A 27877-nucleotide genomic window follows, 5' to 3' on the forward strand; every position below is an offset into this window, starting at 1 on the left:
TATTGACTAAATGGTGGCAAAGTGAATGTAAATATTAATGCCAGTCACATGATACCTTTGGGGTGGAGTGGGCCACAAGTAAATCCTTCAAAATGAATGGGGATGCTTGATAAAAAAAAATGGATTGTGGATTATAGTGTGGCATATTTGTTTCTAATATTGCATTATTGTTTGATTAGATACATTTATTTAAAACATTCTTAACCCACTCTTCAGCTGACAAACACTCCCAGAATAGTAACAAGACAGTCCCCCTCTTGAAACTTATAATGTGAAAGGCATGACACAAGGAAACGGACTTTGGAGGGAGGAGGAAAAAGGCAAACTCCAGACACTATTTCTTCGTAGTCCATATTACAATTTTCGTTTGTAATTCTGATCTTTAATGTAACTGCCACACGGATTAAACGTATCATAAAGTAGACATGGGCATACATCCTTCCTGTGTTATGACTTTTGTCCAGATATATCTTGAATGGGGATTCCTGTGACATCCTGATATAATATAGGAAACACTCTTAAGACCAGCTTCAGTATTGTCAGTGAGCTGAGTAGTGTCAGAACGTGATCAGTTTTCTTCCACTAAAGGAAGGGTTAACCTCAATCTATGCTAACCTCAATCTGGTCTAGTGCAAAAATGCTGGACACAAAGAAGAGAAAAGCAGTAGTCTTTTTGCCATAGTTCTCAAGACAAAAAGGGATTGCCTGAAGAAAGAGGGAGGCAGATTTAGACAGAATTTCAGGAAAAGCTTTCTATCTTTTCAGATTGTAATGGAAATAATAAAATTTTCTAATGACAGACTGGATATATACTGTGTCGCAGATACAGAAAGGCTGCAGTATAGACAAATGTTTTTTGATCCAACCATCAATTTTAAAGGCAACATTTCTATTTTGGCTGCACATTATTTTCCTCGGGAGGTAGGGGAACTGCCAGATGGGACTAGGCAGTCTCAGTTTACATCTGTGGAAGTGATGCAAACAGATGTAAATAGAAATAAGTGTGATGCACTGTATCCCACTAAGATCCTTGATCCTCCTGGTGAGGTTATTAATTATAAACCATTCCCTCTGCCTATCTGGCTCACACCGGAGACCTTTTATTAGAAGTTTAAACAGGATTTTTGGTATGATTCATTAAAAAAGAAAAGATTGGAGCACGATGGCAGTAGTGTCCCAAATCTGAGTGTCCCCTTGCGGGAACAACATTACAGGTAACAATGGTACCTTGGTTTATGAACTTAATCCATTCCGGAAGTCCATTCTTAAACCGAATCCATTCTTAAACCAAGGCACACTTTCCCTAATGAGGCCTCCCGCTGCCGGTGCCCTTCCACCGTTCGGCTTCCATTCTTATACCAAGGTAAAGTTTGCAAATCGGGACACTACTTCCGGTTTTGCGGAGTTCGTAAACCGAATAGTTCGCAAACAGGGCTGTTCTTAAACCGAGGTACCACTGTATTTGTCTAAGGTTTACTTTAGCAAAGTTAAACAATCCCCTTTCTAAGTTTATGCAGTGATCAGCTTGTTGCTGACTCGTCTGAGTTCTACTAAGAAAGATTCCTTCCTGGTTAAAAATCCCTTTGAATCCCTCTTAAAGAATACACACACAAATCTGATTCATGTTAATAGAAAACTATTTTACTCTCAGATTCATTCAGGTTTACAGAACTGTACCTGAAGGCAGGCTTAGATTGCATAACAAGCAAATAAACTATACTAGAGGGAAGTTGGTCCTGAGGTGACTTGCAACTGAGCTGTTATCTTTCAAAACTACCAGCAACCGACAAACTGGTTGTCACAGCAACCGGTTAGAACATGGAGTCCTCTGTCAGAATGTTGACTGCACCTTCACATCCCACACATGAGATAATTCCACCAGCTTGCTTATTTTATTAAGGCTAAAAGACTATCTCCATGAAACAAAATGAATATTTTCCCCTGGGACTCTTTTCTACTAGCCAATAATACTTAAAGTCGTAACAGTAATTAAGAGATCTAACAAGTTGCTTCCCATTCATTTTCTGCCTCACCTGATTTCATGCTCTGCTTTCCCCTCAATAACCTGTCCCTGGGCTTGTCCACCCTTCCACTAGACACAGGGCGGAGTGGTTTTGCCTTTGCCTCACCACTTTCCCTTGGAAAACTCGCTCTTTAGTGCTAAATCGGAACAAATGGCAATCCATGGAAAAGCCAATTGCCGTTGCTTCAAAGCATGAACCAATATCCTCTGCTGATGGAGCCGTTACAGCACTATACGATACATACATACTTGCATATCTATGTGTACACACACAGAGAGATAATACATATATAAAATGTATAAAGAAAGAGATTATGAATAAGCATGTCTCATGAATGCAGAAGGTTCTGAAGATAATGAGCACTCACACTTTACATTGTGGGTGCCCTTTGTGGGATCGCGCTTGGTGCTACAGTTCCCAGGGAGCTTACTGGCAAAGAGTAAGACTTGCCTTTCAGTGTTATTTGGAGGTTCATGCCCGGCTTCAGTAATCAGGTTTCTTGCTGGGAGATGGGGCCAGCCCCATTTATAAATAGGGGGTGGAGCCAACAATAGCCAGGCAGTCGTCTCTGGAGATTCACCCTCCTTACCCTCCCTTGGTTTAATGTTTCTTGTTTGCAGGTTAACTTTTTCTTCCTGTTTAGCTGGCGCTGCTGCGGTCTTTGATTGGTTGCTGTTGAAGGACTGGGAAGAAATTTTCCTGCATTGGCAGGTTTTTGTTTTCCCCGTAGCAATTCATCACAACTTTGGCAGTTATGGCCTTGGGTGGAATCTTTTAGTCTTTTCTTCCCTATATGGGGTCCCAGATACCTCGATATCTGTCTACCTTATCGGTTGCGTCGCATAGATTCGCTTTTGTTAGAGCCAGATTTAATGTGTTCACCTCAAATGTGCTGAGCAATAGATTTTCTAACGGTAAAACCTCTGTTTTATGCACATGTGACAACAAATCAATAGAATCCCTTTATCATATCTTGTTTAATTGTCCTTCATATATTGTTCCCCGATCAAGGATTCTGAATTCAATCATTTTGGAAACTGTTGCTAAACCACCTGAATTACATCTAGCCTATCTACTCCAGGACATTGACTCTTATAGAACATTACAGGTTGCCAGATTCCTGAATTCAGTTCTTTCATATAAAAGACTTCATGGAATGCTGCATGACTATTAAAATCTAGTAAACTCTATCCACCATCTTTATATTCAAGGCCACAATATGGTACATCTAGAGACTGTATGTAACGTGAAGGAGATTATGCGTTGAAATATTTTAGTTGATATTTTAGAATGTAAAATGCTATTTTATTTATTGATTGGTTTTACCTTGTGGGCTTATAGCCGAATAAAGTTCTATCTATCTATCTATCTATCTATCTATCTATCTATCTATCATCTATCTTCCCTATATGGGGGGTGGGCGTGAAGTGGTGACTCACCCCCCTGCGGTGGCGATTCCAGGCCCCCCCTCTTAAAGAGGTTATATATATGGGTGCCACTGGCCATACACTGAAAGGTTGTCAGTGAACGACCCTGGGCTGGGCTGCCTGCTACACTTACGTCTCGCAGAGCACCCCCATATCCCATTTACCCTGATGAGCCCCAGTTTCCCTCGATTGGGGGGCTGGGAGGGGTACACGCCCAAGGCTTAAGCCAAGGTCTTCCTACTTTTGGAAGTTTAATAAAGTTGTGGCCTAATTTTAATTCCATATACGTTGTCCGAGTCTTTATTCCTTCCTTATAATCCCCGGGGGCTGCGGCTGTTGCCGCCTGGTCACACAACAGACTGTCCACTGACCCCTGCCTTGCACTTAAAATATGTGCAGTGCTATGCTTTGCCAAAAGCATATAATATTGTTGGGGGGGGGAGGAACGTCCACTTTCTTAATGGGGTGCCAGATTTAAAAGAAAACAATCCTTGTGTAATAACAATACAGTTTGAAAGTTATTCAATATGAGTCAAATTTCCAGTGTCTGAGAGATCACTGCCAGGAAAGATCTACAAATGATAGGGAGGCAGTGATCTAAACCAATGCCCATTTGGATCCATAATACTGGAGTGGTGTTTTTTTTTTATTGTATTCTTTTACTTAGCTTGCCCGAGATTTTGGCCACGCTGCTAATCAGAGCAGTGCTGCCCATGCCAAAGCCCAGATAGAGGTAGCTCCATATGCAACAAAACATTCACATCTAATGGAGACTCCAGAGTTGGATTTTGAAGACAGCTGGAAACTTTTATTAAGTACTGGCACTTCTTTAAACTTTTTTTGGACTGAATAAAACCGCATCAACTTAAAAGAAGATTTAAAAGTCCTGGGGGATTTTTAAAGGTCACTTGACAGAGAAAAAGTAATCTTATTTTTATAAAAGTAGGCTGTGCATCCCTTTCCCTGCAGCCCAATTAGCAATCCTTATTAGGTAACATCTATTCCAATCTCAAATTAATAATTCCGATTAGAACTTGCCTCACATAGAATTTTTTTTAATTTCAACCTTAAAACTCTAAAGCTAAACGCACAGACCTATTTTTAATCGTTAAAACTGAAAATCAGAATTGTAGTGTTTATAAAAATGAAATAAGAGGTCAGTTATTTAAAATATGTCTCTCCAGCCTCCCCATCCTACGTCAGATTCTGATTCAGAGGTGAACCTCGTGTACCACTGAGTGCAAGCAACCTCCCGCAAAAATTGTACTTCTGCTACTTAACGTTTGGTTGGTGCCAGCACAGTCCCCCCCCCATTACATTTAAATAGCATTTATGGTTATCAGTACATATAGTTGAAATTGAAATACTTTATTGTCACTTGTACAACTTGTATACAGTGAGATTACGCAAGCACCCCCCACTCAGCTCTCTTAGTCTTAATTCCCCTCGTTTACTGACGCACACCCGCCAAACCCGAAAGTCAGTTGCCCTGTTGTTATCTTTTCATTCAGCAGCCTAACAGCCCACGGATAGAAGCTGTTCTTTACCCTGTTGGTGCGGCTAATCATGCTTCCGTATCTTCTGCCCGGGGGCAGGAGATCAAGAAAGTGCCGGCCAGGGTGTGAATCATCCCTGAGAATTTTCCTCACTTTCCTGAGGCAACGTTCTTCCGCTATTTCATCCAGCGGATTCACGGGACAGCCCATAATATCTTGTGCTGTATTCACCACCCTCTATAGGCACTTCCTATCAGATGACATAAGTAGTCATCAGAAACCACCCTTTAACGAGTGGTTAGCTAGTATTTTATGACATTGAAGGAGAGAGGTTAGTGTTGTCAAGTTTGAGGAAGTGCAGCTCTGGCTGACTTAGGTGCTTGGGAAATAGAATTGCACTGAAAGAGAATATATAAGATTGACTAGCCATTGCCTGGCACCATAATCCAGTCCATGTGCAAGTGGACACTTCCTGTTCTCCACCACAGAAGTGCCACCGTGCATGTGAACACCTTCCTATTCCTGATACAGTGGTACCTTGGGTTAAGTACTTAATTCGTTCCGGAGGTCCGTACTTAACCTGAAACTGTTCTTAACCTGAAGCACCACTTTAGCTAATGGGGCCTCCCGCTGCCGCCGGAGCACGATTTCTGTTCTCATCCTGAAGCAAAGTTCTTAACCTGAAGCAATATTTCTGGGTTAGCGGAGTCTGTAACCCGAAGCGTATGTAACCCGAGGTACCACTGTAATTGTTGTTAAGAAACTGGGAGCATCTGCGAGTCGATGTACTTCCTGCCTTGCCAGCACCTTTCCTTCCCAGTTCCCTTGCTGGCTTGTGCCAGTTACACCAGCACCAACAATAACAGTAGTTAATGTCACTGGTATAAGTCTAAACATGGCTAAGACCAGTAAGGGAAGCAGCATGTGCGGGCAGTGCCGGAGGAACCCTCTCCGTCACCCGAGGCGGGACACCGAGGGGTGGGAAGAACCGCCCGATGACGCATGCACGGCATCTGTTCATACTGCATATGTGCGGCAGCCCATACGGTCGCTGTGTGTGTGGCAGCCCGTACAGACGCCCATATGGACGGCGTGCGCGAGTGGCAGCCAGTGCGGACTGCACAGGCGTGGCAGCCCGTACGGACGCGGCGTGAGCGGCGCCCACACTGACTGCATGTGCGCCCTCCACCGCTCTACAGCTGGGGGGAGGCAGTGGGCCATCTTGTCACCCCCCCCAGGGCAGTGCCCAGGGTGGCCCACCCCCTCCCCCCCTTTGTATGCCCCTGAAGTCAGGGGCTGCCGGTAAGAGGGCATGTGATCCTGTGGCTCACGCCTGATCTTACTGCTGGATGCAGCCATGAGATGACATATGCCTGAGTACTGATTAAGTGGGTCGATGTATGAACATGGTACCCTAATTCTGGGAGAGGAGTAGGCTAAAGGAGCTCCTTTAGGTCCTGCTGCTTGGAGAGGACGAGTTATGCAGCACAACCTTCTACTTTCATACAAGAGTTCCTTGAATAAGAAGAAATGAAAGAGAGCAGTTTGGATAATGGATCTTATAGTATGTCATTTGCCGGCAACAAAACTCTACGTACTTTCGCTGAATGAGATTTTACTTTGCCACTTACGTCTGTGATCATTTTCCCTCTGGTTTTGTTTCTTTCTCTGTGGTTGGCTCGCTTCTGCTTCTGTTGCAAAACGCGCTCCCTCGTGGTGCGATACTCCAGGGCAAACTCACTAATAATTTTGCAGAACTTATTGATGTTGACTTCACGGATTGCGTAAGGCGGGTATCCCATAAATAACAAGAAGGAGTGGAACCTAGAAAAACAGAATGGAGTGATCTGTAGCTTTCGTCCCACAAGTAAGGGAAAGCCCCTCAACCCCCCCAAGGAATTGTTGTAGTGGTGGTGTTTTAGGGAATATGGCATGATCTAGGTGAAATGCCTTTGTTTATAGGACAGAGTATGTCAGAGGAGCATGCAGTGGATAATCTGCTTTTGAAGTATGAATTTATCTTGGCTGCAACTCTTGCAAGACCTGCTCCCAGCCTTCCTTGCAGGCCCTTTCCCCACCAGGGCTGGGAGGGTGGGCTGTGACTGACTCCAACTACAAAAGCTGAAGTTGTTGAAGAGGCCAGAGACTATCTAGGCCGTGAGTCCTGGAAGACCTGCTCCCTGCCGTGCAGGCCTTTTCCCCACCTGGTTTGGGAGGGAGGGGCCAGGACTGACTCCAGCTACAAAAGCTCTGTCTGTTGAACAGACTCTTGGACTGGAGTACCATGTTGGGTTTTGGTTGGGGATTTTTGGTAGCTCCTGTTGATACAGTTTTTGTATCTCTATATTAGATATTCTTATGATTTATGTGGAAATTGTTCAATTTGATTTTGTACTATTTGATGTTTTATTTATTGTTTATACTAGTGGGTCGAGCTCATTTGGAGGAGTTTGGAGGCTCATTGGGGTTGAAGAGGAAGTAGATTCTGCTGCACTTCTGAAATTGTCATTGAGAAAGCAACAGGATCTTCTTAGGCTCATAGCAGGGGTAAATCAAGCTGACTCTCTCAGGCTCAATTATGAGCCTCTCTCTGTGATGACTTCACCTCAGCTTTGCTAAAAACTCGCTACTACTCAGCAGATTTGCCCAGACAACTTACGAGTATCATCATTTTTTTATGAGACATCTCAATGGTACACCATCCATATTATTCCCTGGTACTCTACCTGTTAATTATTCTTCTGTGGACAATTTTTAAAATTATTATTCTTTCTGCACAGTCTTTAAGGAACTCAGACATCTTTTGCTTTAGAGTTGGTTTCATTTCATGCTTTGCTATGGCCTTCAGGTGATCCCATGATGCTTTGCACCGTTTCTCCATTTGACATAAGTTGTCCCGAAGTTGTTCAAAGTCAACCTAACAAGAAGGGAAAAAATGATTAGATTTATATATATTTCTACACACACACACACACACACACACACACACACACACACACACACATACACATATCATCATCATCATCATCATCACTATATACAATTATTAGTGTACAGTGGAACCTCTACTCATGTACAGAATCCATTCCGGAGGTCCATTCGTGAGCCGATCTGGGTCGCTGGTAGAAGCGCTGTTCTGCGCATGTGCAGATGGAAGAAGCCGCTCCTGCGTGTGTGCGAATTGCGGCAAACCCAGTATTTACTTCCGGGTTTGCCGCGGTCGTGAGTCGAATTGTTCACGGGTGGGGCGGTGGTAAGTCGAGGTTCTGCTGTATATGTAAAAAAGGTAAAGGTACCCCTGCCCGTACGGGCCAGTCGTGTCCGACTCTAGAGTTGTGCACCCATCTCACTTAAGAGGCCGGGGGCCAGCGCTGTCCAGAGACACTTCTGGGTCACGTGGCCAGCGTGATGAAGCTGCTCTGGCGAGCCAGCACCAGCGCAGCACACGGAAACGCCGTTTACCTTCCCGCTATAAAGCGGTACCTATTTATCTTGCACTTAGGGGTGCTTTCAAACTGCTAGGTGGGCAGGAGCTGGGACCAAAAGACGGGAGCTCACCCCGCCGCGGGGATTCGAACCGCCGACCATACGATCGGCAAGCCCTAGGCGCTGAGGTTTTACCCACAGCGCCACTAACAAATCCTTAGTTAATAATTTAACTGAGGAAGCATCTTGTTTTCCGTCACATACAAATCCTACAAAATCTAGTCCACACTATATGACCCAAGACACAAAACAGTCTACTAGTCATATATGACAGCTCACTAGAGCTCAATGACACCCTGTTTTGCTAACTGCTTGTGGTTGCAGCCTGCCTACCAACGTCAGTAGACAAGAAGCTGCTACTAAACTGTAAGAATTGGACCCCTGGGCTGAACTTTTCTGGCCCTGTTTGTTCCTCAGTCCTCAGTCCTAGTTGTTGTTTGTGGCCAGTTGGAAGTCTGGCTGGTTGCTGAGCAAGTCACCTGGGAAATCCAGGCAGGTTTTGCATGGATGTGAGTGCAGTTGGGTGGTTGTTTCTTGTCTGTTTCTTTGGTCTTGCTCTTCCTGTTTTGACCACCTGACTGGCTTCCCTGTTGCTTCCCTCACCTGGAGAACTGGATAAATTTCTCATTTTCCATCCGACCATTTCCTGAAGGCTTCGAGCCTTGCTTGCTTTTTGGCCAAGAACACCTGGGGTGCCAATTTGAAAACACCTTTGGGTCAGTTGTGCTGTGCTCCTAACAAGGCCGGTCCAAGACATTGTGGCACCTGAGGCAAACCACAAAATGGTGGCCCCTACTTCCAGGCAGGAGAGAAGGTGTGAGCGAAGATCAGGGATACGAACTTGAATAAAATATTGTGTGTGAGGAGGCAGGTAAGCCCTACCCCACATAACTGATCACGGGCATGCGCACCCCATGTGAATGGCAATGCCCATCAACTTGGGGTGTGTGTGTTGAAATTGGGAGTTGGCTTCTATAGTGAAGCTCTACAGCAGAACAAGGGGAGGGATAAATATCTACATTGAGAACAAAGGTGGGAGGAGACCAGCTGCACCTCCTATTTGCCAAGAATCGGCTGCCGAGGCAGCATGGGCAGGGGGCTGCTGAGGAGATGGCAGATCCAGCCGCCAAGGAGCATGCAGAAGCTGTTGTTGCCACTGCGGCAGGAGGAGATGCATTCCTTAGTGGCCGATTTGCTGTCTGTCAGGGGACAGCCATCGAAACAGGGGAGGGAGGCAGGGGGGCCGTTGGGATACAGAGAGCCTCCAAAGCTCCTGAGAAGCAGTTCCTCTTCCAGCGATGGGGAAAGCCACACCTCCAGTGGAGAAGAGGGGGAAGGGGCCAGTCAAGCGAGGAAAGGGCTCGAGGATGCTGCTGAGAGCCCCAGCGCCTCACCTAGCTAGGCTGGCCAGGAGGGACGCACGCCCCTTCCATCGCCCAGCCTGCGCAGAGGGGTGAAACATAAGGAGGGGAGGAGGAGCCTTGGGGTGCCGAAGTTCTTGTGTTGGGGGAGAAACCGGAAGGGGCCACTCCCGGATTCTGCAAGTGACTAAGACGGACATGAACTTTGTGGATCTGCACTGTAAATAGCTTGCACAATAAAACCTGTAAAAGACAGGTCAGAGTCCTGCCTGGCTACTCACGAGCAACCACCACCAGCATCTGACACTGTCCCTGTGGATTCTGCCACCTGAGGCTGTTGCCTCAACTCGCCTCATGGCTGAGTGGCCCTGGTTTCTAAGACTAACTTGTGCTGATAGCTCTGGACCCAAGTGTATCCCAGCAGACCACAATGGTCTCCATCAATCCCTCTAGTCTATGGCTGCCTGACCCATTCCTCCTTTTTGCTTCATGCTTTCCTGGCCTAATGACAATGGGAGCAATGGAGCCCTAATAGACCTCAGTTTTGTTTACGGAAGTCAATCCTTACAGCTCCTTTTGAACAAGTGCAATTGCACATCCGTGCAGGAAGATATCTTTTGAACTTTGAAAGTCTTGTGTCAACACAGTGTAATCGTGCTAGTAAAGCTTAATGTAGGGGAAGCCAATAAATTCCTTAATAAAGTAAACGAGATGAAGGTTCTCCTGTTCATTAACCATAAAAGGTGTTTAAGTGGCAGAGCCCTGCAGCTTGGTTTATGTTGCTACAAACAGGGAGCTCTGTGCGATTTAACTACACAAAAGCTCAATTGAGTGGAAACACATATGCTCAAACTGCTACCGTTTGCGTTACAATGGAATAGAAGCCAGGTTCAGTTAAGAACATGCAAATCCCAGCTATTTCTCTTTCTGTAGAAAAGGAACCAGCTGACATAGACTTGCCCTGTCAACACAATGGTCTCTGCTGCTTTCTAGGGCAGTGAGTTTGGGGCTGTGAGCTGTAAAGTTGAAAGCAATGGGCACCTACAGAGCCCCAACCTTCCCGCGGCCCCACCCTAGTAAGTGGCAAGAAGGGCCGCCAAGAAGGTAAGGTAAAGGGACCCCTGACCATTAGGTCCAGTCATGGCTGGCTCTGGGGTTGCAGAGCTCATCTCGCTTTATTGGCCGAGGGAGCCGGCGTACAGCTTCCGGGTCATGTGGCCACCATGACTAAGCCACTTCTGGCGAACCAGAGCAGCTCACGGAAACGCCATTTACCTTCCCGCGGAGTGGTACCTATTTATCTACTTGCGCTTTGACATGCTTTCGAACTGCTGGGTTGGCAGGAGCAGGGACCGAGCAATGGGAGCTCACCCCGTTGCGGGGATTCGAACCGCCGACCTTCTTATCGGCAAGTCCTAGGCTCTGTGGTTTAACCCACAGCGCCACCCGCGTCCTGCTACCAGGTAGAACCCCACTTATTCCTTGCATTTAGGCTGACACCGGATAAATATATTACAGGCTGCAGAAATGTGACAAGGACTAGCTATAAATTGCTTTTATTATGTATTTTGTGTTTTCTATCTTGTATTTTTATGCTGTGAACCGCCCCAAGGTCTACAGATGAAGGATGGTATACAAATTAAACAAACAAACCAACAAAATACTTGCTCCACCTTTCCCCCACAATTCCTGCAACTTCATTTTTTCTCTCTCAGAAAGTTAATACCGAACCACATGATAAAGGAAGTGACTCTTGCTCTAGTTAAGTGTCTATCATTCATGGGCCAAATTATGGCCTCCCAAAAGCACAATGAGTAATATAAGGTATTTGGCTTCTTTCTTTTTTAAAAAGTCTCCTTTACTTGCCAGTCTGGTGATGGGATTTTTCCTACCTAACTTTAAAGTACAATTCATTCCTTGGCCTCAGTAGGAATAGTAAATAATGTGAAATATGAAGCCCTTTCAAGATCCTGACTCATTTAGAAAATGAGGACATATTCGCTCAATTGTATATGTGCTTCAGGACAAAAATCTGGGTCAAACCATTGGCATAGATGTTTTTTAAGGAGCATCTAATTGTGAAGCCTGTGCTTTGTGCTGTGACTCAGAGCCACGCTGGAGATTTGGGAACCATATCAGTTATCTCTTGCTTTTTAAAAAATATTTTTTATTGAAAAAACCCGGACAAGCAGACTTGTATACTGCAACAAATAGTGGGAAATAGTGGCAGGAGGAGCTGGTGGGTAAACCAACTGCTTTGACGCCATTTTTTCTGCTCAGAATCACATATCCCACCCTAAGCCGTTTTCCTACTTGGGAGAAAAGCAGTTTCAGGGATCTTTTGTGAACAAATGACGGGACCGAATAATATTATTTTCCAGACTGAGCATATTTTGCCAAGAACTCGGAGAATATACCAAAAGGTGATGTGGATCAGAATGTACACGCAGAAAACAAGAAAGAAAGAAAGAAAGAAAGAAAGAAAGAAAGAAAGAAAGAAAGGAAAGAAGGAAAGAAAGAAAGAAAGGAAGGAAAGAAAGAAAGAGAAAGAGAAAGAGAAAGAGAAAGAGAAAGAGAAAGAGAAAGAGAAAGAGAAAGGAAGGAAGGAAGGAAGGAAGGAAGGATCAAGCAACACTAAAAATCAAAAGAAGAAGCCTTGGAATGATTCTCAGATAATTGATTTAGCAATGTAATATGGCCCAAATGTTTCAGTGTGTATTTTTCTTTCAGGGGCAGGGATGTTGGTGAGACAGTGGGAGTAAGAAACAAGGATTCAGAGTCTTAAAAAGGATGACACAATTGGAAGCTCTGCCTGAGGGCTTCCTTTGGATGCAACACTTTTGTGCCTGCAAGATACTTGTATACTTCGAATATAAAGTGAACAGAGTATAAGCAGAGTTTATTCAATTGATGGATGCTTATTTTATTTTTTTAAAGGTTTTGTGGATTCTAACTGCTTTAGCAATAATTTTATTACGCACGCTACTTAGGAGTTTTCTGCTTCCGCAGTCTATAAATACTTTAAAATAAATGAACATACAGGGTTTTCCTCACCACCACCCTGCCCTTTTTTGAAGACGGGGACGACATTTGCCCACCTCCAGTGTGCAGGGACCTCACCTGTTCTCCAAGAATCCTCAAAGATTATAGACAGAGGCTCTGAGATTACATCTGCAAGCTCCTAAAGTACCCTTTAGCTCATTGGGCCCTGGAGATTTGAATTTATTTAAAGTAGCTAGATATTCTCTTGGGACGCGGGTGGCACTGTGGTCTAAACCACTGAGCCTAGGGCTTGCCAATCAGAAGGCCAGTGGTTTGAAGCCCCGCGACAGGATGAGCTCCCATTGCTCAGTCCCAGCTCCTGCCAACCTAACAGTTCAAAAGCATGTCAAAGTGCAAGCAGATAAATAGGTACCACTCTGGCGGGAAGCTAAACGGTGTTTCCATGAGCTGCTCTGGTTTTGCCAGAAGTGGCTTAGTCATGCTGGCCACGACCCGGGAAAACTGTCTGCGGACAAACACTGGCTCCCTCGGCCACTAAAGCGAGATGAGCGTGGCAACCCCAGAGTCGTTCGTGACTGGACTTAACTGTCAGGGGTCCTTTACCTTTACCTTTAGCTTTAGATGTTCTCTTGCCATCTCTTTTCCCATTTGGGGCTGCAGCTCCCATTTACAGTGGTGCCTCGCAAGACGAAATTAATTCGTTCCGCAAGTTTTTTCTTCTTGCGAGTTTTTCGTCTTGCGAAGCACGGTTTCCCATAGGAATGCATTGAAAATCAATCAATGCGTTCCTATGGAAACCGCCTTCAGACCAGGTCTGGGGACAGTCTGTCCCTGGACCTCTTCTGAAGGCTGGGGGGGGGGCAAGGGCTTTTCTTCCCACTGCCAGCCTTCAGAAGGCTGTTCTGAAGGCTGGCGGTGGGAAGAAAAGCCCTTCTCCCCACCTCCCACCCCGCAAGCTCCGGGGACAGGAGGGCTTTCCTCCCGACTGCCAGCATTTTAAAAGCCCCCAGGACAGCGGAGACTTCTCCGCTGTCCCGGACCGCTTTTAAAATGCTGGCCATCGGGAGCAAAGACTTTCGGCCCCCGCCGGCCTTCCTGGACCTCTTCTGAAGGCCGGAGGGGGGCGAAAGGCTTTGCTCCCCACCGCCAGCATTTAAAAGAGGTCCCCGGAGATTTCCCTATGGGCTTTCTTCTTGCGAAGCAAGCCCATAGGGAAATTCGTCTTGCGGAACGACTCAAAACGGAAAACTCTTTCGTCTTGCAAGTTTTTCGTTTTGCGAGGCGTTCGTCTTGCGAGGCACCACTGTATTATCATTTATTCTCTTATCACCAGGTTGGGCATCACTTTCCTTTCCACTTTGGGCAAAATAGGTGTTGAGCAGTTCTGCCTTTTCTATGACACCCTATAGCATTTCTCCGTCTTCTCCACACAGATAACTTACCATGAGGTTGTTCCTCCACTTGCTTTAAACACAGCCAATGAAACCTTTTGTTATTATTTTTAACCTCTCTTGCAAGCCTGAGCTCTTTCTGAGCTTTAGTCTTCCTGACATTCTTAACTCTCGGCTCATATGTAAGCTCCTTATGCAGCCATACCATTTACTTTGGGTGCCTCCCACTTTTATTTCTCATTGGAACTGTCCGCACTTGGGCCTGCAACATTTCTGTGTCTTGAGTCATAATTTCGTTTCTGAATGTTCTGCTTATGTACCACTTTTGTGGCTTGGGAATTCCCTCGCTGCCTGGATATAATTAATTTTTATTCTCACCGAAGTTCACATAGGAAAAGTTATGCAGGTGAAACATCTATGTCTCTGTTGTTTAACTTCTTCAGAGTTTTGAGGGTCACGTGGAATCCAAACTGTAACGTAACCCTCAGTGAAAATGCCCAAAGCTTATTTATGCCAATTTCTCTTAAATACGATTTCTCCTATTTTTGGAGTCTGTGCCTTTTAGCAGCCTGGATGGCTTCCAACTTCAGGAACACTGATTTGTGGCAGCTATGAGAAGTGGGAACGGGGCTTGCTACAGTAAGCCTCTTCTGTTTCTAAAAGTCCAGAAAAGTTCCAAAGAAAAAGACCTCAGGCATCATAGGAATGAACAAAGCTACACGAAATAAGGTTAGACAGCATGGAGGAAAACAACTGGAAAGACTTGGAAAGAACTGTAAGACAAAATGTTTCTGAGAGGAAATTCTAATGTTTATAGGACCCAGACTCAGGCATCCAAACCAGGCAGAGGGCCTTCTTGGTAGTGGCGCCTGCCCTGCGGAACGTTCTCTCATCAGATGTCAAGGCAATAAGCAACAATCTTACTTTTAAAAGACATCTGAAGGTAGACCTGTTTAGGTAAGTTTTCAATGTTTAATACTGTACAGTGGTACCTTGCTTTGCATACGTTTTGGATTACAAACACGTCAAACCCAGAAGTGCGTGTCCTGGTTCGCAACCTTTTTTTTGGATTACAACCCATTTTGGGGGGGGGGGATTATGAACAAATTTTTTTGGGGAGGCCCCATTGGCGAAAGTGCGCCTTGGGTTACAACCTGTTTTGGTTTACAAATGGACCTCCGGAATGGATTATGGTTGTAAACAAAGGTACCACTGTATTGTGTTTTTAATATTCAGTTGGGAGCTGCCCAGAGTGGCTGGGGAAGCCCAGCCAGATGGGTGGGGTATAATCAATCAATCAATCAATCAATCAATCAATCAATCTTCCTTTTCAACACAGCACCAGTTTTGCCTCCTTACTCCCTGCACAGCTGCACTCCAAAAGGGATTATAGCCTTATGAGGCTTTGCCCTCGGGTGGGAAAAATATTGCGCCTGGGAAAGGGAAGTGGGAGTCAACAGACACTCAAGGAATAGTTTCGGAGAAAAGGCTTTTTATTTCTACCATCCATGAACTGGTAGAAGGAGCAAGTGTGATAAGTCACGAAAAGCATGCACGAGTTCACAATCATCAGAAACATTCCGCTCTGGTGTAACAAAGGTAGAGAACAGTCCATTGTTTCTCAGGCCTTTCTCATGCCTTCTGGCCTTGCTAAAGAACCACATTGCAACTTGCTTTCTGTCCTGGAACCATGCCAGAACAAGAGATTGAAACATATCTGAACACTCTGAAACCCCTTTCCTGGGAAGGGTGCCAAGAGTCCACAATAGTCCCAAGACAGCTTTCTGTACATGCTCAGGAACCTCAACATGGGGCAGGACTCCTGAGGGAGGAGAAAGGAGGAGGGAACTGGAAAGGGGTATATATGCTTGTGCACATGATTGTGAACTCGTGCATGCTTTTCGTGACTTATCACACTTGCTCCTTCTACCAGTTCATGGATGGTAGAAATAAAAAGCCTTTTCTCCGAAACTATTCCTTGAGTGTCTGTTGACTCCCACTTCCCTTTCCCGGGCGCAATATTTTTCCCACCCGAGGACAAAGCCTCATAAGGCTACAGGATGGCTGGCATAGCCATGGTCTGCCCTTAGCCAGCGCTGTGGAGCCACAGCCTGCTTCACATTCTAGCTTGCCCAAACAACTAAATCACCTGAGAACACGCCACATCTACATTTTCTCCTTCATCCCACCTTGACATCTGGATAACTGAGAGCTTAACCGCAGTGTCTGTAGCTGATAAAGGCTGCTGCCAAAACTCTCCTGTTGGATGGCAAGGAAAAGCAGCAATGTTCCTTTCCCTCTGATTGAGACCGAGTATGCTGCTTAGCAACGTCGCACAGCATTGTGACACAGTCACAACAATGGCAAGATATGCTAACTGTTGCTACACAACCAGGAGGCCATTATCTCACAAACGGCTTGAAATGCACCCCCCCCGCCTCATCAGGTGGGTGGCGTGGATCCTTTCTCTCTTAACACCAGCTCAGGCAAATGCTCAAAATTTTTATACCGCCCTACGTGTATAGGGCTGTATAAAGGTAAAGGTAAAGGGACCCCTGACTATTAGGTCCAGTCGTGGCCGACTCTGGGGTTGCGGCGCTCATCTCGCTTTATTGGCCGAGGGAGCTGGCGTACAGCTTCCGGACCATGTGGCCAGCATGACTAAGCCGCTTCTGGCAAACCAGAGCAGCGCACGGAAACACCGTTTACCTTCCTGCCTATTTATCTACTTGCACTTTGACATGCTTTGGAACTGCTAGGTTGGCAGTAGCAGGGACCGAGCAACAGGAGCTCACCCCGTCGCGGGGATTCGAACCGCCAACCTTCTGATCGGCAAGTCCTAGGCTCTGTGGTTTAATCCACAGTGCCACCCGCGTCCCTATAGGGCTGTATAGAAATTCAATAAATAATAAAATGGGAATGGAGTTGAGAGATGACCTAACCTGGGGAGAAAACAGCAAAGACCTGATGAAGAGAGCACAGCAGAGGTTATATTTTCTGAGAATTCTCTGGAAAAACAATCTCTCAAAGGACCTGTTGATGGCATTTTACCATTGTACTGTGGGGAGTGTATTAACTTAGGTGGTTTGGGAGCTGCACGGCCAGGGAAAAAACAATGCTGTCCAGGGTTGTAAAGACTGCGGAGAGAATAACTGGGTGCACTCTTCCCACCTTAGATCAAATTTATGCTTCCAGGTGCCATAAGAAAGCTGCAGAGATAGCGCAGGATAGTGCGCACCCTGGAAATGATCTCTTTCAGCTTCTGCCTTCTGGAAGAAGGTACAGGGTTATAAAGACTAGGACTAGCCGCCTGAGAAACAGTTTCTACCCAAATGCAAATCTGGTTTTAAATGCAGTATAAGGAGTCTCTATAGTAGTCTATTGTATTTTAAAATTGGGTTTCAGAATTTTAAGGGGTTTTTGAATGTCTTATGTAGATTTTTCAATTTCATTGTTCTGTATGGGACAATAACAATAAAGATATTGTGTCGTAAATAATAATAATAATAATAATAATAATAATAATAATAATAATAGAGGAAATCATATCTAGAGGTTCCATGGGTGAAGGCAAACGGAAGTCTATGGAAAACAAAAAGCAGGTGTAATAGAATCGCTTGTGACAAAGTGACACAATTCAAGCAGGCGTGGGCCCTTTTGAGAAGCTGAATGATATTTGCAGGGTATTCCAGACCACAGAGGTTTGTAGGAACACACCCGTCTTGGAACTCCTCTCCTCTCTGGAAATACAGACAGGGTCAGAGATACCGTATTTTTTGCACCATAACACTCACTTTTTTCCTCCTAGAAGGTAGTTGATGTAGAAACATCCGAAAGTAACTAAAACAAGATAATGATTCACCACCTACTGAATGTCTGCCTGCCAATGGTTTGATATGTTTGTGACAATATGCAGACATTTTAAAAGGTCCGCAGTTGTGAATCTTGAAGAAGCATCCCCGTGAAAGGCTTATTCGTGAGTATTGCTTCTTTCAAAATCTATTGTACATTTATAGGGTTATATAGTCTCCTACTCTTTTCTCATCTATACAGTCCCAGCTCTTCATTATATACCGCTAGTGACTGATAGATGCTTGTTCTATCTCAATGCCTAACTTTCTCTCTCCTCTTCTAAAAGAATCTATGGATATACAGTGTTGTAATATTGCTGAGAAGCTGATGTAGGAGGGCAGATTTTGTTAAACTGCTTATTTCACAGTCTGGGGGTGTCATGCAAAAGCACTGCACCGTTTCCAAGAACCTGTCTTGTTTCCCTGTGAACTGAGAAGGCATCACACTTTGCTTTCTGTACACAAAAGAGAAGCCAAAACTTAAAAGATTATCTCAGCTGCTTGCTGGGGTGGCATAGTTCTGACAGATATCAATTCTATTAATTGCTTTATAGCTTAAAAGCAATGCATTCACTTCGGAATAGACTGCTTGTTAAAAAAACAACAAACCCCTTGATGAGAAAACCATTTGACAGAAAAATGAGGGAAAACGCCAGAGAAAGTTCCTATATCCTAAACATTCCAAGTGGATGACATAAAACAAAGTCATATTTCTAAGCTCACTGTTTATAAGGAAGAATGGAGAAAAGCAGCATGAAAGCAAAACTTGGATATTACACTTAAACTGTTTTTTGTTCCTTACAGAAACTGATAAAGATCCCTTCTGTCATAGGAAAAGGAGATTTCCTAGCACACAAAAATGTACCTTGGCTGACCTCGTGATGGCCCCAATCTCAGAATAAAGGTCCGTGCTGTCTGGGAATTTTTCCACCACTATCGTACAGACGTGATGAAGGAGAGACTGCTTATGCACCGTGTCCTTGACTTCTGGAACTTTCTCGAGGTAGCTCAGTTCAAAGGCTTTGGCCTATGTGAAGGAAAGAAAAGAAATAAAAACAGCATGCTACATTCACTTCTACATGCCTCAATTTTTTTTTTTTAATATACCATGTCTGATGGGAAAGAGAAGACTGCTCTCAGGAGGCCCTTGGTTAAAATGGAACATGTTACTAAACAGCTGCAAAATCAGATTTATACATAGCTTACATGTTAACATTCATCTGAAAGCATCAGTGTTAATGGAGCTAATTCTTTTTTCAAAAAACAACAAACCCAGTGAGGACTTAAATGCTGCACTCACCCTAAAATAGCCCAAACAGACCACTGAGGACTGAGTACACTCTGACTGAGTATTGCAGGGGCTGGGAGACAAAAAAACCCCAACCAGATGTGTTTGGGAATAGGAAGGAATAGCTAGAGAACACAAACAGACACACCCCTTCTAACTGTGTTGCATTATACTGTCCCATTTTACTGTTTCCCCTCCAAATATTTTAGATGGCAAATTTGCTATGGTTCCCTTAAAAGATAGCTGCCATCCCTGCAGTCATGCAGAGGTAAAACCTTTGTGTTATTTTGCTGCAGTTTCTATCACCGTTTGAGAAGAAGAGGAAGAAGAAGAAGGAGAAGGAGGAGGAGGAGGAGAAGAAGAAGAAATAATAATAATAGGTTATATTGTGATTTCATATTTTATGCTTTTTATTTTGTCAAATACTTAAATGACCCAGGACCGCAATACCTCAAAGACCACCTCTCCCCATATGACCTGACCTGGACCCTGCGACCATCATCTGAGCCCCTTCTGTGTGCCTCCTCCAAGTGTCCCTATTTTCCAGGAACAGTCCTGGATTTACAGAAGCCATTCCAGTTTCTAATTTGATTCTAATTTTGCCTGTCCTTAGGACATCCCTATTTTTGGAGAAATGTTCTGAGGGTATGGAGTTATCCGACCCCAGAGCCATCTGAAGGCAGCCCTGTACAGGGAAGTTTTTTAATGTTCAATGTTTTATTATGTTTTTATACATGTTGGAAGCCAGCCAGAGTGACTGGGGCAACCCAGTCAGATGGATGGGGTCTAAATAGTAAAGTAGTAGTAGTAGTAGTAGTAGTAGTTATGTAATAAAAAGGTAAAGGTAAAGGTAAAGGTACCCCTGCCCGTACGGGCCAGTCTTGCCAGACTCTAGGGTTGTGCGCCCATCTCACTCACGAGGCCGTGGGCCAGCGCTGTCCGGAGACATTTCCGGGTCACGTGGCCAGCGTGACAAAGCTGCATCTGGCGAGCCAGAGCCGCACACATGGAAACGCCGTTTACCTTCCCGCTGGTAAGCAGTCCCTATTTTTCTACTTGCACTTAGGGGTGCTTTCGAACTGCTAGGTTGGCAGGCGCTGGGACCAAACGGCGGGAGCGCACCCTGCTGCGGGGATTCGAACCGCCGACCATGTGATTGACAAGTCCTAGGCGCTGAGGTTTTACCCATAGCGCCACCCACTGTGTAATAGGAGGTCCCTATTTTCATCAGAGAAATGTTGGAGGGTTTGTCCTCCACGAGAGGGTGGCAACAAGAGAAGGGGCCTTTTCTGAGGTAGAATGTTCTCCCCAGAGAGGCTCGCCTGGCAGGCCTTTGTTACATATCTTTAGGCGCCATGCAAAAACCATTTCAGTATAACCAGACCTTTGGCCTTTAACTATCTGTGGACAATTTTAGAAGTGGGTGGGATGTTTTTAATGTATTTCTCTTTCCTCTTGGTTTTAATCTATATGAGGTTGATTGTCTTTCATATGGCTGTAGGTCGCTTTGGGGACGCGGATGGCGCTGTTGGTTAAACCACAGAGCCTAGAGCTTGCCGATCAGAAGGTCGGCGGTTCGATTCCCCGCGACGGGGTGAGCTCCCGTTGCTCTGTCCCTGCTCCTGCCAACCTAGCAGTTCGAAAGCACGTCAAAGTACAAGAAGATAAATAGGTACCACTCCAGCGGGAAGGTAAACGGCGTTTCCGTGCGCTGCTCTGGTTCGCCAGAAGCAGCTTCGTCATGCTGGCCACATGACCCGGAAGCTCCCTTGGCCACTAAAGCGAGATGAGCGCCAAAACCCCAGAGGCGTCCGCGACTGGACCCAATGGTCAAGGGTCCCTTTACCTTTACCTTAGGTCACTTTGGCATGATAACGCAGATCACAAATGTAATAATTAATAATAAATAAACAAACTGAGGGGTTGACTGTGATAAACACCTATTGTTTGCTGTTGCAAGGCCTCACTTCTCTACACCCGTATACGTATTTTTCAAGGTTACAGCATATTTCCATGTGACTAAAAAGCAAAGCCAGTTTAGGCAAAGAGGCAGGACGAGTCTGACCAGTGGTGGTGCTACTACAGCCAGCATTTCTGCCACCTCCAGTGGCACCACAGTTCCAATGCAGATGCTCTCAACCCATGTTTTTCTTTTCTCTTTTCTCTTCAGAACAGTTCTATGCAAGGCAGGGAGAAAGAGAGCAAACTGAAGGCTGCCTCCTTCTCAGAGTTCTCCCTCCCTGTGATTTCTTCATATGTCCTCATCTATCCAGTCAGAACCGCTGCAATAACAATTAGGTAATAGTGAAAGTAAAGCTTACATTGGTTCCATTGAGAAAATTTCCAATGGCTAGTAGAGTAGAAAGGATAAATCCCAAAGTTTTGTTGTTTTCAAGCTGGTCCATTCCTTCCTTCAAATCCAGAAGTGGTTCTGCAACCTCCTGACATTAACAGGAAATAAAGAAAATGCAGCACATCGTGTATCAATTCAGCGCTTTTAATTATCACAAAAATTCCCAAGCTATGCTCCATAGAATGTAAAATTGCAAGGCTGTCTCTCCCTCCTCAGCTACTGAATGTTCCCAAAGTTAGTGCCACTTTCAACCCTTAACAGTAAACTGGAGTCATTTAAACTCGGACATGCCCGTTAAATTGCTTTTTAATTTGAGCAAGGTGCATGATTCTGAGAAACATGAAGGCTGCTATAGGATGTACCCCTGAATGGTTTAGTTAGCCTAAGGCCCCATTTCCCCTTTTGTTCTACACTTCGTAAGAATTTGGAATTTTCAAACAGTGCAGCGCTGATCTTCACTCTCGATTTACTAGACGTCCACAAATTTATCCCAGCTGAAATCAGGCACATCAAATTCCTTAACTCGGTCTCATGAGAATGATTCTTCTTTTATTTATTTTTTCCTTCTTAGCATTTGAGAAAGAAGAATAAAGACCTCCAGCAATGAATTATAATAATAGTTGCTTTCGATTCATCAAGCATTAACTGAATCTACTGGACAATGCTCTGCCCCCCCCGCCCCCCACATCAAAAGCACAAGGGCTGTATTATTAACACACTTCATACCATTAGCTAGATATCAGTGTGAAGGAAAAAGGGGAAACCTGCCCTGAGTTCAGCCACAACCATAAAGAAGAGAAGCAGAAGCAGGCTTAGGATAGGCTTGGCACCACACATACAAATCTCCGCGTCAGGGCCAGAGATATGGGGATGCCTCTCTCACCAAGAAAGACCAGCTCCTTCTGCAAACAGCTGAGGTTCTAGAAACTGGTTTTCCAGAAGACAACACTCATTTGCTGGATCTCAGTGGGAGACTCAAGTCACAGAAGCCAAGTGTACACATTTAGGCTCCAATTACAGTGGTACCTCGTGTTGTGTAACCTCCAGGTTACAGAATCTTTGGGTTACGGTCGCGGCAAACCCAACTTCTGGGTTTCACTGCACGCGCATGCGCAGAAGCACTCAGTCGCGCCACGTGCGCGCACAGAAGGGCGCCTCCGGTTACGAAGTTTTCGGGATATGGCCAGGCCTCTGGAATGGATCCCGTTTGTAACCAGAGGTACCACTGTATAAACAATGTTGTTATTCTTTCTTTGGAGTGTTCCCAAAGGGTGGGTGGAATCAAATTGGGTAAGTTGTGAGTTGCAGTGGAGAATGTGTGTTTACCTTTCCCCCTCCTGTTCTTTCTCAGATTAACCCTCCCCTCACTAAGCTACATTTTCACACCTGGAGGCGAAAATATAGAGAAACTACAGGAACCAAGTCTCTGCAAACCCCTTTCTTCACTCCCAACTCCCAACCTGCTCAGGCTTCAAAAGGGAGAGGAAAGAATTGCAGATTTCCTTACTGTGTAGCTTGAGTTTTACTCTATGTCAATAGACCTTTCTGAGTGATTACTGTCTCAGAAGCAAATTTGTAGTAACTTTCATATAACTAGTCTGCTTCTGATAACTAGGAATTACCTTTTCCACAAGCTCATAATCCATTTTGAATGCCCAGAGCTGAAGTCTAGGAGAAAGTTCAGTGATGGAAGAAAGAGTCAGAAGGAACTGCTCAGCACTGCCAAGAGGAATATCAGGGTTGGCCAACTGAGCCTCCTGAATTTTCTGCTTCTCCTCTTCTGTGGGAATCATGGTGAGAATTTTCTAGAAAGACAAGAAAAATGACCAACTACATACACAAGGCTAAAAATCAGAGGCAGCTAATCCAATCTAATCTGTGCTCACTACAGTTGAAATACTTCTTTTTATACATTCTGAAGACACAAAGCCCCAAGTGTTGAGAAATATTAAGCATCACATTACCATCTTCCTAATTTTCCACCTATGCTTTTCAAAGCAGCTGACACAATAAATTTATACACCATTTCCTACAACTGCTGGCTACCACCAGCACAATCTGGAGGAAGGGGGTTTGTGCCTGCATGTCCGTTGTTGAGTATGGATTGATCTGCACGAACAGGTGTTCTGTGTTCAGGCCCTGGGCAGAATGAGGGACGACACCTGTACAAGCCCGGTCAATGGGCTAGCAAAGATCACAACCATGTGTTCAGGAGGTCAGGAAACAAGGGGGAATGAATACAACACAGGTCCTCTTCCCTGCCTGTTCCAAACATATGACTGGCACTGCTGCAGAATGTGGATATACGTCCAACCCCAAACACCTATAAATAATGATAAGCTCTTAGCTTAAACCTCAGGGCCACCCGTGAGGCAAGGTGAGGCAATCGCCTCAGGTGGCAGGATCCACAGAGGCAGCAGATCTGGCCTCCAATGAATGCATCTCCTGCTGCCATGGTGGCAGCAACAGGTAAAGCATGCTCCTTGGAGGCTGAACGTGCCTCCTTTTTGGCCGCCTCCCCAAGGCTGGGAGCCTCTTCAGTGGCCTCTTGGCGAATAGGAGGTACTGCTGGTTTCCTCTCACCCTTGTTCCCAATGTAGATCTTTAGTCCACCCTTGTTAACAACTTGCCCCTTCTTCCCTAGTCATGGGAGCATGTGCCATCTTGTGGTTTCCCTCAGGTGCCAGCCCTGCTCATTGGTCCCTTCCCCTTCAATACCTCAATTCCTTCCTTGTTTAAGGCATATTCATCAAAGTTCAAAATTGCAGTCTTGATCGTCCTTGGAGGGGGCAGGACCGTCAGGCCAATATTAATAGCGTTGCTCCTCTTCGAATCCAACACAATGATTTCCTGCCTCTTGCCATCTGCAGCAGTTTTCTGAGGGAGGAAAATGGGGAGGAAGCTATTTTATTTATTTGTTTAACAAAGCTTATACACTCGGCAGGCAACCTCTAACACTTTTAAGGGCATGCATCAGAATGACTTTATACTGCATTATCCACACGGACATCAATCTACAATGGTGACCCCTGAAATGCACTCTATAGATAGAGCTTATCTCCAGGGCTGTCGATGCTTCAAAAGACTATGGCATATGTCCATACTGGCAGCACTAGGTATTAGGGGCAGCTATAGTGAAGGGAGAGGAATCTTGCTATCTAACTAGTTATTTTTATACTTGGGATGCATAGTTCCATTTCTAAGCCTCCCCTCAAAAAAGGAACTTGGGTGAGTTAATGGTTGTGGACCCTTAAGAGCACTGCTATAGAAGTTCTAGATTCTCAGTACCCAGGTTGGGCTTGCTCAGAATGTGTCATGCTGGAAAACTGCTAGCTGCTGCTGCTGCGCAGTGTCAGACACCTCTGATTTTCTCTTTTGATGCCCAGCAATAGGTGAAATTCAATAGGTGAAATGTGAATTGCTGTGTCAGGCTGTAGGCTAGCCTCCTCCAATCTGCTACCCGCCACAATTTCTGGCCGACAACTCCCATCAGCCCCTGCCAGCACAGTAGTCATGGTAACCATGGACTCTGCCATTACTGGTTTCCAAACCTTCAAAAGCATCACTTCTGCTGCAAGATCCCTTCAGAAGCAACCTTTGCTTGACTTCGTTGCAATGCTAATGAGAAATGTATTGACAGCCAGCATGGGGGGAGTAACCATTAGAGTCAAACGTTGTGGAAAATCGGGTCCTCCCTTAAAGAGACCTGTGTTGCAGTGAGACCTGGCAACCAAACCCTGTGTTGTGGGTGGGTTTGATTGAAGAGCCACAACACCCAATTGGTGGGTCCCTCGACGCTGGGTTCAATCAGGCCAATGGGACGCAGGCTAAACGGATCAAGAGACCTATATATACCTATGCACGTGACCCAGAGCTTCCTCTTTTGGCACGTGCATTGGAACACCTGCCCACCTCTCCCTATATTTAGGGCATTTTGCTCTTGACCTTGCTATGCCGTTGTGTGTCGTCTGTCATTGGGACAGGAGCATGGCAGGAATTTCCCCCACTTGGCTGATTGGCTGTTGCCATTTGGGTTTCGCCTGCCGTGTAGCAAATCGTCACAACTTGTAAGGTTGCGGATAGGCTCTGGTTCAGGTGATAGGGATGGGAGAATGCTCTCGTCAACCCTATGTGAAGGGTATTCCGTTAACGGAATCCAGGACTCAATGGTTTGGTCAACCATGTGCGGGGGTTGTGCCCATGCTTGAGTCCAGGGGGACATCTGGGTGGTGGACTAGCCTGACCCCGGCTTTCCGCTGTTCCAGGTGTTCACCCTAGGCTGACCTATACTGGTGCCCTGGGTCAGTGCTACCTGCAACGGTGCAGGGAGCTAGTTGAACCAGAGCCTATGCAACCACTCACTTGCTGTAATCAATAAAGTTGTGGCCTAAATTCTGCCAAAAACCAAACCTAAAATTTGAGTCTTGTCTGAATTTATTTAAGGGGGAGGTTTAAAGGTCTGAACATGCAATCACAAAGTAAGACTCCGAAACAGAAATAAGATTTGTTGCAGCTGTATTTCAGAATACGTGCTGCGAGATATGAGCAAACCTCAGTTTCCCTCTTCTGATCTTAACTGGAGTGTGAGTTCTCCATCCCAATTTCCGCAGGCATGCCTCTGTCAAGCACCTGCTCAGATTTACTGAACCAAGAAATACAGGCCACTTAGATGGCATGGCAGTGTCTCATCAGCGCAGACACATAGCTGGGATCTGTGCATTTTCAGAAGAGTGCTCAGAACAGCTTGTAGCCTTTGCCACTGTGTATGGAAAACTTTGCCATTACAGTTATTAATATTATTAGAGTCACTTTTTATTGGGTTTTGTAAACAAGGATCGTAATAAACGATACAAATAAATAGACCAAGCCCTCCCACGTCATTTGCGTATCACAAAAACAGCACAATTAAGATTGCTGTAATATCTGCAACATTTGATCTATTATTAGTGGTCAATGTTCTTGGTTCATGAATTGGTTTAGACAGAAACAAAGGGGAAACAGGATAAAGCAGAGTTAACAGATAACATTCAACATTGCATAACTAAATGCCTAAACAGGAGCCCTTGTGGTAGCACAGTCGTACCTTGGTTCTCAAACAGAATGCGTCTATTGGCTGCCGCAGCGGCAAATAAGAGGGCTAATGGCGGCGATCAGGCAGCTGCGACGCGAGCGGTTGTGTGCTGTGTTCTGGCGGGAGAGCGATTTTTGGCACCCCGCCCAACAATCAATCGGCCAATCACCACACTTACAATCTTGGGCTCGCGCCAAAAAACCATTTGCACGCCCCCCTCTACACTACCCTTGTATAAGATGAGCCTAAATTTTGAACCTCATTTTGGGGTCTAAAAAGCTTGTCTTATACATGGAAAAATACGGTAATTCCTCTACGGTCTTCATGGGGCCTGTATGGCAAATGGCTTCTTCAAAAAAGTGTCTTCCAAGGAGAGGATGAGTGGGTCATCCATGTCACTTATTCCTATTGGTGGGGCAAGGAGTGGGCCACCTCAAAAGGAGGAAACCTACCGGAGAATTTCAAATACTAACCTGGATGTCACAATCTACAGTCAGACTCTCCATACATCCACGCACACCCACACACCCACACACAACCTAAATAGAATTAGTATTCACACCTTAGGTTGGGGGCATATGAAACCTGCTCCGTCAGATGAGTGACAGGTCTTTCCATATCAAGTGGTCCAATTTTGGATGATTTTTTTTAACCTCATGTTTTTCAACTTTCTTAAAATTTTGTACACTTGTTGAACAATCAGAACTAAATCTAAATCTAATTTTAAAAAAAATCTCATTCTGTTTTTGAGTTATGAGGGTTTGAAATTTCCAAAAATTGTCAATTTTGGCCTTGCAGGGCTACACAAAAACCTTAAAAGCTCAGCCCAGAATTGAAATGTTTCAAAACCAATCTCTTCAGAACTTCATGGGTTTTAATATGATATCGCATATGGTGGACTTACTTTAAATTTGAAGTTTAAGTTACATAATTTAATATTTTTAAAAGGCTATTTAAAAAAAATTAATATGATTAAAAATTCCACAAAAATATATTGATTATTTCCTATTTCTAAGAGCTTCCTGCAAAAGTTCTTCTTGTGATCTCAAAGGGATCACATTAAAAATCTACATACAGTATATTGTTGGCCTTATTGTGCTCTACTTAGGGTCTTCTTGGAGTAATA

The 27877-nt window shown here is 44.9% G+C and overlaps 1 protein-coding gene and 1 long non-coding RNA gene across 17 annotated transcripts in view; one reads left to right on the plus strand and one right to left on the minus strand.

The window, feature by feature from the left end:
* FHOD3 (formin homology 2 domain containing 3) overlaps positions 1 to 27877 on the minus strand; it is a 331840-nt gene that overhangs the window by 22345 nt on the left and 281618 nt on the right. For 11 of the 16 annotated variants that reach the window (XM_053360827.1, XM_053360833.1, XM_053360834.1 and 8 more), the window contains 6 exons: positions 24399 to 24557; positions 23303 to 23485; positions 21649 to 21768; positions 18905 to 19066; positions 7674 to 7864; positions 6546 to 6771 (listed from right to left, as the gene is read on the minus strand). In XM_053360827.1, coding sequence (XP_053216802.1) covers positions 6546 to 6771; positions 7674 to 7864; positions 18905 to 19066; positions 21649 to 21768; positions 23303 to 23485; positions 24399 to 24557 — 1041 coding nt within the window. The remainder of the gene's footprint in view (positions 1 to 6545; positions 6772 to 7673; positions 7865 to 18904; positions 19067 to 21648; positions 21769 to 23302; positions 23486 to 24398; positions 24558 to 27877) is intronic. The other 5 variants (XM_053360836.1, XM_053360835.1, XM_053360838.1 and 2 more) reach the window with 1 other exon arrangement.
* Positions 18004 to 19117, plus strand: LOC128399412 (uncharacterized). Its single transcript, XR_008327223.1, has 2 exons — positions 18004 to 18164; positions 18844 to 19117. It is a non-coding gene; the product is annotated as an uncharacterized LOC128399412 (long non-coding RNA).

Source organism: Podarcis raffonei, chromosome 13 (genome assembly GCF_027172205.1).
Source record: "Podarcis raffonei isolate rPodRaf1 chromosome 13, rPodRaf1.pri, whole genome shotgun sequence".
Lineage (NCBI taxonomy): Eukaryota > Metazoa > Chordata > Lepidosauria > Squamata > Lacertidae > Podarcis > Podarcis raffonei.